The 12372-nt window shown below is 53.2% G+C and overlaps 2 protein-coding genes across 6 annotated transcripts; one reads left to right on the top strand and one right to left on the bottom strand.

The window, feature by feature from the left end:
* Positions 1–1028: 1028 nt before the first annotated feature.
* LOC122868992 (keratin, type I cytoskeletal 13-like) lies at positions 1029–5475 on the top strand. Of its 2 annotated transcripts, XM_044181514.1 has the most exons (8): positions 1037–1606; positions 2518–2600; positions 3060–3216; positions 3475–3636; positions 3720–3845; positions 4134–4208; positions 4299–4444; positions 5141–5475. In XM_044181514.1, the coding sequence occupies exons 1-8, from the start codon at positions 1100–1102 to the stop codon at positions 5226–5228; spliced, it is 1344 nt and encodes a 447-aa protein (XP_044037449.1). In that variant the 5' UTR covers positions 1037–1099; the 3' UTR covers positions 5229–5475. The 2 variants fall into 2 exon arrangements, 1 of the variants encoding a protein (XP_044037449.1); XR_006376215.1 differs by lacking the exon at positions 5141–5475 and having other exon boundaries at positions 1029–1606; positions 2518–2670; positions 4299–4439.
* A 501-nt stretch (positions 5476–5976) lies between these two features.
* Positions 5977–12275, bottom strand: si:dkeyp-113d7.1 (uncharacterized protein LOC407709 homolog). 4 transcript variants are annotated; one of them, XM_044181512.1, is made up of 3 exons: positions 12030–12275; positions 9557–10265; positions 5977–8511 (listed from the first exon to the last, which is right to left on the bottom strand). In XM_044181512.1, exons 2-3 carry the CDS (start codon positions 9992–9994, stop codon positions 7420–7422), a joined length of 1530 nt encoding a protein of 509 aa, XP_044037447.1. In that variant the 5' UTR covers positions 9995–10265; positions 12030–12275; the 3' UTR covers positions 5977–7419. The 4 variants fall into 4 exon arrangements, with proteins under 4 accessions (XP_044037447.1, XP_044037444.1, XP_044037446.1 ...); XM_044181509.1 differs by lacking the exon at positions 12030–12275 and adding an exon at positions 11845–12023; XM_044181511.1 differs by lacking the exon at positions 12030–12275 and adding an exon at positions 11198–11751.
* Positions 12276–12372: the final 97 nt, after the last annotated feature.

The following is a 12372-nucleotide window of genomic DNA, read 5'->3' as shown; positions in this document are numbered from 1 at the left end:
ATTATGGAAATTTAAATCAAAAGCCCTTTCAGATAATGGGTGAATTGTTTCAGTCTGGGAAGTTCAGTCCAGTGGTTCCCAACCTGGGGGTCGGGCCCCTCCCGAGGGTCACCAGATACATCTGAGGGGTCGTCAGGTGACTTGTTTTACTTGGGAGGTGTTCTGATTTTACATAAATCAGAGACGAAACGGTTTGAAACCACTGGAATCATCTTAGCAAAGTGTTGCTCATCTTTTTGTTTTTATGGAAAATCTTAAATCTGAAAAGCAGCATGTGTGAGCGTTTTCAGCCACAGAGGCATCCTGAGGACACGTGGTCTCGCCGGTAGGGGTGTGTGGAGGCCAACGGACACAGGGCGGCACTTCGTCACGTTTCCTCCGCTGGACGGGCAGCTTGAGGGTTTATGTCCCACAGAGCTCTGCAGCGTTTCTCATAAACTAAATAAATTACTGCAAAAGGGGTCATGCTATAAAGATGAAATCTTCAAACAAGATTTAAAAATATGAGTTGAATCAGCTGTTCTGACAAAATATGGTTAAGAAAAATGTCTGAAGTTCAGGGGCCACGCTAACAAAAGCTCAGGCCCCTTCAGATCCGAGTTGAGGTACAGTAAGTAAAACGAACTCTGAGCTCTTGCATTGATCTCACAGGGGAGGCATGTGAGCAAACCTGGCAGCAGAGTTTTGGATAAACTGGAGTTGATTAATTGAAGCCTGCAAATAGCGCAGTCGTCGTCTAACCGAGAGGCCACGCAGGCAGGACTCGTCTCGCGGTGAAAGGGATTAACCTCATTCTTGCAATATTTTCGGAGCTGCAGCAAACAGACGAGACTGAACTCTTCACACCGGTAGACAAACACATGGAGCCGAGGAGAAGCAGACAGTAGCATAAAGATACTCAGGTAAAGTACAAGTACAGGAGTTAAAGCACAGAGCTACATTCGCCCTCTGGGGGGGAGTGGATGGCCGACCCCGCCCTCACCTGCTGCTCAGCCCACCTGAGCGCCTTTAAAAGGAGCAAACTGATTCGTCTCTCCTCACTCCTCTCCTCCTCCCTCAGCCGGAGAAGACAAACACCTCCTCTCCTCACTCCATCATCATGACTATGATGTTCTCTTCACGGAGCTCCATGATGGGCGGCGGCGGCGGCGGTGGCGGCTACGGCATGGGCGTGGGCCGAGCATCCTACGGCGGAAGAGGCATGAGCTCGTTCAGCATGGCGGGAGGAGCAGGAGGTGGTGGTGTTAGGGTCTCCCAGGCCAGCAGGACCTTCTCTGCCGGCGGCGGGGGCGGGGGCTACGGCTTCGGTGGTGGAGCAGGCGCAGGTTTTGGCGGTGGAGCAGGCGCAGGTTTTGGCGGTGGTGCAGGTTTCGGGGGCGGCTTCGGCGGAGGGGCGTCCACGGACGACAGCCTCATCGGCAACGAGAAGTTCACCATGCAGAACCTGAACGACCGCCTGGCCACCTACCTGGCCAAGGTGGCTGCGCTGGAGAAGGCCAATGGCGAGCTGGAGCTGAAGATCAGGCAGTTTGTGGAGAGCAAGGTCGGCCCCTCCACCAGGGACTACAGCGCCTACTTCACCACCATCGCAGAGCTGCAGGACAAGGTGAGGAAGAGGGGCAGCATGGGAAATGGTGTTCAGTGTGGTCGTTTTAGCTCTGGTCCTGCTGGTGGTCTTCTCCTTTTTATAGAGAAAGGAGGAAATAACAGGAAGTCGAAATGTGGTCAGGACCGCAATAAAGTCTTCTTGTTGAAATAACGAGATGATGAGATGATTAGTGAGCTGTCATCAATAAATAGCGACGATGACTGCAGGAATGCAGCGGACAAAGTTGTGTAATTTGAGGCGGTGAGAAGTGATCGGATGGATGTCTCTGGAACAACAGGTCGACCACACCTGTGTGTAAGCGATCCAGGTGACAGCCGGCTGCGAGAGCAGCTCTGATTTCATTTTAAATTTCCCAACGTCTGCCTGTCAAAAAGGCAATTAGTTGATTCATCGATTAGTTGAGACAGAAAATTAACGAGCAGCAGTTTGATGATCAGTTAATCAGCTAAAAATAGGTCGACCACACCTGATCCAGGTGAAAAGTGTTGCTGCAACAGGAAAGGCTTTTCACTCAGTATCTGTTTGGGATTTGTAACAGAAACACAAACGAACCTTTTCTGTAGTTTATTAAATCACCTCCTTCATTTCCTCCTATTGTTTTCTGTTATACTTTAATATGTTGCATATTTACAGTAAACTCACCTGCGCAGTTTATTCATGTTGTGTATATGAAGCTGGGCGGAGCCATGTGTCTGATCTAAGATCAGCTTACAATAAGTAGGGAGGAGCCCCCCCCGTCCCCCCCGGAGTCACACGGTCTGTAAGTTGTGCTGACAGAAAACTTTAGTTTGACGTGTTTCACGTTTTGTCACCTTCTGGAAGAAGGGAGCCCTCTTCCGTCCTCGCGCTGCCGCAGACGCAGGACTGATGTGCTGGAGTAACGTCTCCGTTATAATGTGTGTGTTCAGATCCAGGACGCCATCCTCCTCAAAGGGACGGTCCTGCTGAGCATCGACAACGCCCAGCTGGCTCAGGACGACTTCAGAGTCAAGTCAGTAACTCTCTCTCTCTCCTGCAAGATGAGCACAGACTCTGAGCTGTCGGTGGCAGGTGGAAACCAGGTGGGGGTTTTCTATTCTCAGCTGCATCACTCCCTCTGCTGGCTGCTGTGGAAAATGCAGCAGGTGGACTTACTGTCTGACCAGAAAACACAGGAAGTTCCCCTGCAAACGTTTAAATAATCAGTCAGCTGACTGTAATTAGGGTCAGTGAGAGTTTGAAAAATGATGTTCAGAAATAAAGTCTCTTTAAACCTTTGACCAACTGTTTTATCCTGCTTTGGTTCTTTGCTCCTCGCTGTTTTACTGTTACTGTCTTTGATTTAATTATTGTAGCATTTTTACTGTTCGCTCTGTTGAAACCGGTCTAGGACGGTGCTACGTAACTAAAGTTATGACATGCTTGTAGGCTGGCTGACCCTGACCCTGATGCCGTAATAAACTCTGCGCAGGTTCGAGAACGAGCTGTCGATGCGTCAGTCGGTGGAGGCCGACATCGCCGGGCTGAAGAGGCTGCTGGGAGAACTGGGCGCGGCCAAGACCGACCTGAGCATGCAGATCGAAAGCCTGAAGGACGAGCTGGCGTCCATGAAGAAGAACCACGAGGAGGTAAGCACACCTGGCCATGTTTTCCCCTCGCAGGGCCATCGTTCAACACCTGAGAGCTTCGACTTTCCTCGTTTCAGTAACTTGAATGTTTCAGATGCAGAAATGAAGAGTTGTGCATTTCAACTGAAGTGCAGAAGTTCGTTCAGCCTCCAGTTTATCGTTATAAAGCTGTAATATTAGTCCTTCAGGTGTGAAGCGGTTTCAGGTGGTGCGCTCTGATGCTGAAGGTCCTCTCGTGTCGCCTCCCTCCTCCTGCAGGACCTGATGTCCATGCGAGGCCAGATGAGCGGGCAGGTGAACGTGGAGGTGGACGCCGCGCCACAGGTCGACCTCAACAAGGTCATGGAGGAAATCAGAGAGCACTACGAGGCCATCGCCGCCAAGAGCCGCAAAGAGCTGGAGAGCTGGTACCAGACCAAGGTGGGGCAGAAACCTGTGTGAAGAACGGACCCGTGAGTTCTGCTTCGTGTGTTTTGTATTCATGTATTTTCTTCTCCTGCCAGTCGGAGACGATCATGCAGGAGGTGGCGACCACAGAGATGACGCTGAAATCGACGACCTCGGAGGTGAAGGAGGTGAAGAGCCAGCTGCAGGCTCTGGAGATCGAGCTGCAGTCCCAGCTCAGCATGGTGGGGGCACAGCGCTGACGGACACTCATGCTAACTTGATGGGTGACATTTTTAAATAGTTGTGTTTTATATTTTGTGATTTTACATAGAAAACTTAGATGAATGCTTCATTTTAGTGAAGTGTATTATTTTTCTTGACGGCCGGCAGCTTTGCTCCGTCTTTAAAACAAGTTTCATCTGAGCAGAAAAATGGCATGAACCGTGTATCAATGAATCAGTGAATCGTGTATTATTGCTCACATGCAGCGGTCCAGGTTCTGTCCTCTAACTCGACTCGTCTTCCCGTAGAAAGCGTCTCTTGAAGCCACACTGGCCGAAACCCAGAACCGCTACGGCATGCAGCTGAACGGATACCAGATGCAGGTGAGCAGCTCAGAGCGCCGGGGTCACGCTGAAGTCCGCTAGCTGCCTTCAGCGTCGGCGCTGACAGAGTCTACCTGTGTGACTGTGCAGGTGAGCAGCATGGAGGAGCAGCTGGTGCAGCTGAGGGCCGACCTGGAGAGACAGGGGCAGGAGTACCAGATGCTGCTGGACATCAAGACCAGACTGGAGATGGAGATCGCAGAGTACAGGAGGCTGCTGGACGGAGAGGGAGTCGGGTAAGCAGTTAAACTGGGAGTAAAACCCGTCCTGCCTCAGCCGGACTCAGTAACTCTCAGACAGCAGGTAGAAACCCTGACAGCTGCGGTTTGGAGTCGAATTCAAAACGCAGAGAAGTGCCGGCTTTACGTGTGAACACACAGCGTAAACATCATATTTACCTAAATATACTTTACATCGTAGACTGAGTGTCTGGTATTCTCCGACCCGATCCACCAGCTACACGGCCTGGGTTAGGGTTAGGGCCCGGTCGGTTCACTTCCCTACAAGGGGAAACACTTTCTGCAGCGCCAGCCAGCAAATACAGCGTCCGCTGACATTTCAAACTGTTTCGCATGTCGTAATTAAAAGAACGGGTTTGGACGCCTCTGCAGCTCCAGGATATTCGTATTTAAAACTTCAAATTAAGTTGATAAAAGGCTTTTACTTCTAAAGGTAGGATGAAACGTGTCACTCCAGACAGCGTCCACGCCTCGGACAGGAAACGCCTTTTAACACGTTCAGACTTTCGTGTTGAATTTCTGTTGTTTCCTGTTTTTTTAAATTAAAATTCTGCTGAGAAACCGGCGATGGGAACGCTCAGAGAACATCTGAGACTGTTGAGTCCGGGCTGAGACACGAACTGGTTTCTCAAACATTAAATGACATCAGAGCGTTTCGGGTGTTTCTCTAACTTCCTGTAACATCTCTCTCAGATCTTCAGCCATCTCCATCGCCGTCTGCTCCTTCCCCTCCTGCACCCCAGAAGTCAAAGAGTTCATCGAGGAGGTGGAGGAGGCCTGAGCCCCACCACGCGCCCGTCGGCCCCGGCCCCGGGGCGGAGCCGGGGCTCAGCCTGCCGCCGTCCTGATGCTGAACCGGAGATCAGGAACACGATGAAGAGCGTTTTCTGCTCTTCGTCACCTCTCGCTTGTTTTCTGCTGCAGCTGAAACCCCGATCGGTGGAAAGATGGCGGACTTGAAAACTTTACTGCTGAGCCAACAAACCTTCTGTCTGTAGCTTCAGGGAATAAAACTCTAACAAACCAAACGTGTCTGAATGTGTCTGAAGAAATAATTCCAACTTACATGTCTCCAAGGCTTTCAACCACATCTCATGGTCTTCTCAGCAGACTCAATGACAACCGAGCGACTCCGTCCGCCGAGGAAGGCCTCGAGATGCGGCTGAAAGCTCCGGAGTTGCTCCTCGTGTTTCTGGATGAATAAGTTGTAAAGCAGGGTCACTTACGAGCTTTTTCCCCAGAGCTTTCAACCACATCTCACGGCCTTCGTCAGTGCGTGGAGTTGAATCAGTTGTTGTCACATGATCAAAACATGAGCCAATCATCTGCACGCACAGTAAAAGCAATGAGTAGCACATTAATCAATCGGGGTCTGCAAACAGTCTGTAACTTTAAACACAATTCTGTGATTTCTTTGGCGATCTGCTTCAACTCGGTGACGTCAGTGTCAGACTTTAATAAAAGCAGGATCCCCGTCTAAAACCCCCAAAACAAATCAAAAGGCCACAAAGAAAGCTGAAACAGCAGCGGGACGTGCCATTAGTTTCTTTAATAATTCTTTTTCCAGTACAAGATGCTGCATCACTTTTGTCTTTTTGTCTGCTGTTTTTTTCATTTTCATTTTTTTAGGAATGACATAATATAAGATTTGTACACAGTGAGCGATCTGGACGGGGGGACGATACTGAGTGATTTCAAGGAATGTCATCAGCAGATTATCAACAAAAACATCACTGTGATCTGATCAATCAATACTGGTCAATAAAAAATATAAAAACGATATCAGATCTTTAATACAGTAACAGAGCGTACACCTGCTAGTACCCACACCTGGAAGTTAAATACTAGTAAACTGGCAGCGAGGACCGACACGCGGCTGGCTGCTGAGCCGCGGCCCCGTTCACCACGGCGCCGACTCCACGCCTGGAGAGAAACAGCGTTTCCATAGCAACGAGCCGATTCACAACCTGCTTCAGCTGTCCTGTCAAAGGGACGATCTTTGCTTACTGCCGCTTTTCCTTTTTAATCTGGCCTGATAGAGAACGGCTCCTGCAATATCTGAAGGACCGTCACTGCTGGCTGTTGTTATTGGCTAGCTAACGCTAGCTGAACCGGCTCTGATGCAACTGAAGTGCCGAGTTTGAGTTCTTCTTCTGGTGTTGTTGTCAGACAGACGGGCAGATACAGAGGCGGCGCTTACGGCGGCTGAGAAGTCGGAAGCAGTTTGTCCACCAGAGACAAGATGTAAAATGTTTCTGGGTCGAGAAAAGAAACCCACAAATCTAAAGGACCCCCCCCCCGTCTGCACTGGAGGGTCGACCTGCAGCTGAGAAAACAGACGGGTTCTGCTCAGATTTGTGACGAAGTGTAAACGGAAATCAGAGAAGAGAAACCGTTTCGATGTGAAGTTTAAAACATTCCTGTTGTATTAATACTGCTTACAGACCTAGTTCCCTACGCCTCTTGACTCTAGAGGGTCTCCGAGCCCACGTGCACGCGTCCTCGCTCTGCAGGACTTCAGGAAACGCTGCTGGTGAAACGCGGCGAGAGGCCGGCGGTTAGCGGTGAACGGGGCTCTGGCTCACCGGGAGCTGCTGGTCTGGTTCAGTAAAAAACTAAATGAAGTACTCAAACGTTGTCGCTGTGCTTGTGTATCAGTAAGTACTCCAAAATAAGTACTGGGACTTGGTCCTCCGGAGAGACTCGAGACCAGTTCAAAGATTATCTACAAGTCCCTCAGTTTCACACCCACCCACAGACACACAGTACACAACATGTACACACACACACAGACACTTGCATAAGAGCAAATCAGTCGGAGTCCACCTGCCCACATATATATAATGCAAAAGAGCACAAAAGGTATGAAAATGTAAGAAAAATTCATAAGGAAAAAACTTTATATATAGTATTTATAAAAAAGAGGAATAATACTTTGTTTTTCCGAGAGGTTAAAGGGTGTGGAGTTCATCTTAGCTACTGTCGCTGCCCAGGCTGCTGCTGCCGTTGCTGCTGGTGCTGGCCGTGTCCACCCGCTCCCGCTTGTGGATCTGCTCGTGTGCTTTGAGGTGACCCGACTGGCTGAAAGTCTTGGCGCAGTGGGGGCAGGCGTACGGCCGCTCCCCCGTGTGGATCTGCTGGTGAGCCTTCAGGTGGCCGAGGCGGCCGAAGCTCTTCCCGCACTGCGTGCAGCCGAACGGCCGCTCGCCCGAGTGGATCTTCTCGTGGGTTTTTAACACGCCCGAGTTGCTGAAAGTCTTGCCGCACTGCGAGCAGGTGAAGGGTTTCTCGCCCGTGTGGATCTGCACGTGGTTGCGGTAGCTGGTCTCCTTGCTGAAGCTCTTGCCGCAGTGCTGGCAGCAGAACGGCCTCTCGCCCGTGTGGCTCAGCTGGTGAGCCTTCAGCTCCTTGGACTGGCCGAAGCTCTTCCCGCAGGTGAGGCAGATGAAGGGCCGCTCGCCGGTGTGCAGCCGCTGGTGCGATCGCAGGTCGTCGGCCTTGGTGAAGCCTTTGGGGCAGTGGGCGCACACGTACGGCTTCTGGCCCGTGTGGATCAGCTGGTGTCGTTTGAGGTTCCCCGCCTGGCCGAAGCTCTTGCCGCACTGCGAGCAGGTGTACGGCCGCTCCCCGGTGTGGATGCGCTGGTGGGTTTTCAGGTTTCCCAGCGTGCTGAAGTTCTTCCCGCACTGCGTGCAGGAGAAAGGTTTCTCCCCCTGCATGTTACGAGGTTTCCTCACAGTCGGGCTCTGGGTTTTGGTCGAGATGACCGGGCCCCCTCCCTGCCCGGTCACCGCCGCCGCCACCTCCGCCGCCGTCTTCCCCTGCTCGGCCGGCTGCAGCTCGTACAGCCCCCCCCCTCCAAACTCAGGGTCCAGTTTGCCCATGCCGTCCATCAGCAGGGCGTCGGGCCGCAGCTTGTTGAGCTCGGTGCGGAGCTCCGCCATGTGGATGGACTCCAGGCCGTTGTGCTGCAGGTGGGTGGACATGGTGCTGGACTCTGTGGTGTAGTAACACTGCAGGTCCACGTGGTGGTCCGACTTGATGTACTCCAGAGTGTCCGTCACCTGCAACAAGCACACACACGCAGCTTCAATCACAGACCTGCTTTAAATACTCAGTCGCTCCTTCACAGAGCAGAACACAGTTACACCAAACACTTCGCCCGTGAAGACCAAACCGCCACTTCCTCCCACACTCGCTAGCCGGTGTTTGTAATACTGCTGACTCACAGCTCGGACAAGCAGCGAGATCACCGACCGGATCCACACACGCACCGTCGGATCAGAAAGCGTTAAACAGCCGCCCGTTTCCCGACACCGGAGCCCGTTTGTGGCTTCGACAGAGAAACGGGTCGGCCGGAATTTGGGCAACATGAGAATTCAAAGCAAAAACCGTTCGCTGAACCTGAAGCCATCCAGTCCGACAGCTCAGAAGCTCAAAACCACTGAAAATCTCTTTACTCCCTCAAACACGTCTCTCAGGTTCCCACAGAACACTTACTGAAGTACTGTACTAAGTACAGAATCGAGGTACTTGTACTTTACTGCAGTATTTCCATTGTATGCAACTATATACTTCCACTCTCCTCCATCTCAGAGGAAATATTGGACTTTTTCCTTCCCTACGTTTGTCTGACGGCTTCAGTTACTTTACAGATCACAGCGTTTCATCCCCTTCCTGTCCGGTGGAAACCTCGTATCTCCAGGTGTTTGTGACGAGCTGAAGGATGAAGAGTTTCCTTCATGTGCTGAGAAACTCCTCCTCCTCCTGAAGCTGAATAAACTCTTTAACCCCCCCTCGGATCAGCTGGAAACAGGCTGTTTCTCTGATACGTGGTTCTCGCAGGACGGCGACGCTACAAACACGTCATCGCTGTATCCCAGTAAACATCTGTGTGAGACGTTGTCATAGTTACCGCATCAATGCTTGGGTAAGGTCATTTTGAGGTCACGGTGACCTTTGACCTTTGAGTCAGAAGTGTCATCAAAAGAAACCCGTCTGGCCGCCGGTGACCGGGTGTGACCAGGTGTGACCGGGTGTGACCGGGTGTGACCGGGTGTGACCAGGTGTGACCGGGTGTGACCAGGTGTGACAGGGGTCCATCGTTACCTGTGAGATGTAGTCGAACACGGAGCTGGGCTCGTAGTGCGACTTGTAGTCCAGCTCTGCGACGTCGGCGTGGTGGAAGTGGCCCAGGTGGTGGTTGCCGTGATGCTCGGACTTGATGTAGTCGAGGCCGCTGATCTCCATCTTGATCTGGTCCTGGCCCAGCTCGGCGGTGGACAGCGGCTGGATCTCCGACAGGTCCACGGTCCGGATGGGCTCCAGGTCCCCGTCCTCCGGCTCGCTCTTCACGCACGGCAGCATCACCAGCGGCTCTGCGATCTCCGCCGCCAGCGAGCTGAGCGTGGCCGTGGGGCAGTCGGAGGAGAGGAGGGCCAGAGTCTGGGCCGAGTCCACCTGCAGGGAGGGGTCCAGAGGCGGGGGAGGGGAGCCGCACTCGGGGGGCAGGCCGAGGCTCAAACACTCAGTCTCTAAGTCTGTCATGGTGAGGGGCGGCGCTAACCCTCCTCACCTCACTCCGCTTCAACACCTTAAGTATCTGAGGTTATAAAAGTCCACCTTCCTCCTCCTCCTCCTCCTCCTCCTCCTCCTCCTCCTCGTCCTCCGGTCCTTCGTCCCTCCCTCTGAAGAAATCTACCTGTCCTGAGAGAGGAGGGGCTGCGAGGTAGGGGGCGTGTCCCTGAGCGTCTCCTCCGGGAATCCAACAACCGAGACGTCCCGCTGGTGTCACCACCCACAGCTGACTGGGACCAGCCTGCAGAGGGAGAGAAAGGGGGGGGGAGATCAGTCGGGTTCGGGTTCGGGGGGTCTGGGCCCCGTTAGTCTGGCCATGAACACACTTTTAGACTAACGGGAGATTTTGATCAGCTTTAAAATTAAAAATAGGCCGCAAAACCTCCGAGTAACCCGAGCCGATCCCGGTGATCGCATCAGGGCCGGACCGGCCGAAACTTAACGGATCGCATCGACCGAAATAAAGCCGATCGTTTCTTTACCGTAGCGCGTTTCGTCCACCTCGGCCTGCATGAAACACGATTGAGACGCAGCGACCTCTCACGATCACAGCTCAGAGCAGGAGACGTCTCCGGAGACGTCAGCGTGTAGTACTGATCCGAAGTCCGCCACTTCAGCCTTCTGACTCCTCTGACCTCCCCTGAATATGCACAGGCTGTCCGGCAGCAGCCAATCAGGTAAAGGTGTGCGTGTGTCAGCGCAGAGCAGACAGACAGACAACAGGTGAGAGGCAACACACACCTGTTGTTATAAAGTCCATCTGAAAGTTTACGCGTGCAGAGGAGCGCATCACCAACGCAGCTGGTCTGGACTACTTTATCCCACATGTGATCAATCTGATCGAACAGCTGCCTGGCAACACACGGCAGACTTTGTCCTGAACTGACGCGTGAACTGGTTCATGTTGACTATAGTGTGGCCTTAAACATCTGTAAGACCGCAGAGCCAGAGGCGGCGGGAGGGCGCGGGGGTCTGTGTCGGTTACAGAAGTTGTCTCTGTGTTACGTGTCAACAGTCAAACAGCCGCCGTTACAGAAAAGTTTGGAGGCCGGCTGGCAGCAGCTGCGGCGGCCGTCAAAGTGCGACACGGCTGCACTTTTCCCAACAAAGCGAGGCCGGAGCCGCGGAGCGGCGCCCCGGCGTGCGGCGCAAAGTTCGTGCCGCTGCGCTTACCTGTCTCTGCAAACACTCAGGTAGCCGTTTCAACTCGCCACGCAATCTCCGCACAAACTGGCTGCAAGAATCTGGCGCTGATTTTTTTTTTCTCCTCCTCTGTCCGCTTCGCGGTGACACGACATCCTCCCGTTTGTGCGCAGGAAGTTTTTGTTTCGGCGATTCTTGCGCTTAGAGTGAAAAGTCCACATGCCGGAGGAGGAAAACGCATTAAAGCCGCTCCTGAGGCATACAAAGACGGGGCAAGATGCCATGTCTAGCTAGCTAGCAGAGCTAGCCAGTGGCCATCTTGTTTATCACACTAACGTCGTTTGCAGCCTGCTAAGCTAACTAGCGGGGCTAGCTGGTGTTAGCATGGGAGAGAAAGTGAGAGTGAGGCGGGGAGGAGAGGCAGGCAGAGGGGGGAGCAGCGGTATGTTAGCCTCCTCCGCTGTCTCGGGCACTTCTCGCATTTAGCACGCCGCCTGAGCGCAGCGGGGAGCGGCTGGCAGCCTCCGCACTAAACAAAGCAACTGTGTCAAATCGTGAAATGTGTCCCGACGCCGACAGTCGCGGTTATTATCTGTCAGAAAGCAGGAAACCGAGCGCAGCGGCAGCGAGCCGCAGGCGGGTAACGTTCGTAACGGCGGGGAGAAGCGGTACGTTACCTGCGGGTGGTCCGGTTCATGGCTGGCTGGCTGTCCGCCTCGGATCGGCTCCGCTGCCCGTCACTTGTAGCTAACTCCGCCGGACCCGCCACGTCCACCTCGGCAGAACAACCCGCCGCCTCTCCTCCTCTCCTCCCCTCTATCACTGACTAATTCCGCTCCCTCCTTCCTTCCCTCCTTCTTACCTTCCTTCCCTCCTTCCTGCCTGCCCACTGGCCGCTCGTGCGCATACCCGTTAGAGCGGGTATGTCGGTAACCACGGCAACGGCGGTAGTAGGTGGGTATAGTTTTCAGTGTCGCGCGCAGCACGTATTCACTCCGGTTGCACGAGCGGGTACGCGCGCGGTACATTGTTACGGCATCGCCTCGCGCTCGTTTTGTTTTCTTCTTCTTCTTCATTTGTTTTTAGCTCCACGCGCCCCGCTGTAGCACGAGGAATGAATGAGCGAGCGAGCGAGCAGCACGCGCCCCGCTGATCCGGGTCACTGCGGTCAGGTGGCAATTCACTGACGTCACTCCAGGAGTGTT

This window comes from Siniperca chuatsi, linkage group LG21 (genome assembly GCF_020085105.1).
Source record: "Siniperca chuatsi isolate FFG_IHB_CAS linkage group LG21, ASM2008510v1, whole genome shotgun sequence".
Lineage (NCBI taxonomy): Eukaryota > Metazoa > Chordata > Actinopteri > Centrarchiformes > Sinipercidae > Siniperca > Siniperca chuatsi.
This window is presented reverse-complemented; position numbering and strand designations above follow the sequence as displayed.

Coding starts and splice junctions, on each gene's coding strand:
- si:dkeyp-113d7.1 (XM_044181512.1), bottom strand. CDS start 9,994: ATGACAGACTTAGAGACTGAGTGTTTGAGCCTCGGCCTGCCCCCCGAG. Junction 8,512..9,556: donor TGTTCGACTACATCTCACAG/GTAACGATGGAC, acceptor TGCTTGTTGCAG/GTGACGGACACTCTGGAGTA.
- LOC122868992 (XM_044181514.1), top strand. CDS start 1,100: ATGACTATGATGTTCTCTTCACGGAGCTCCATGATGGGCGGCGGCGGC. Junction 3,637..3,719: donor AGAGCTGGTACCAGACCAAG/GTGGGGCAGAAA, acceptor TTCTCCTGCCAG/TCGGAGACGATCATGCAGGA. Junction 4,445..5,140: donor CTGGACGGAGAGGGAGTCGG/GTAAGCAGTTAA, acceptor CATCTCTCTCAG/ATCTTCAGCCATCTCCATCG.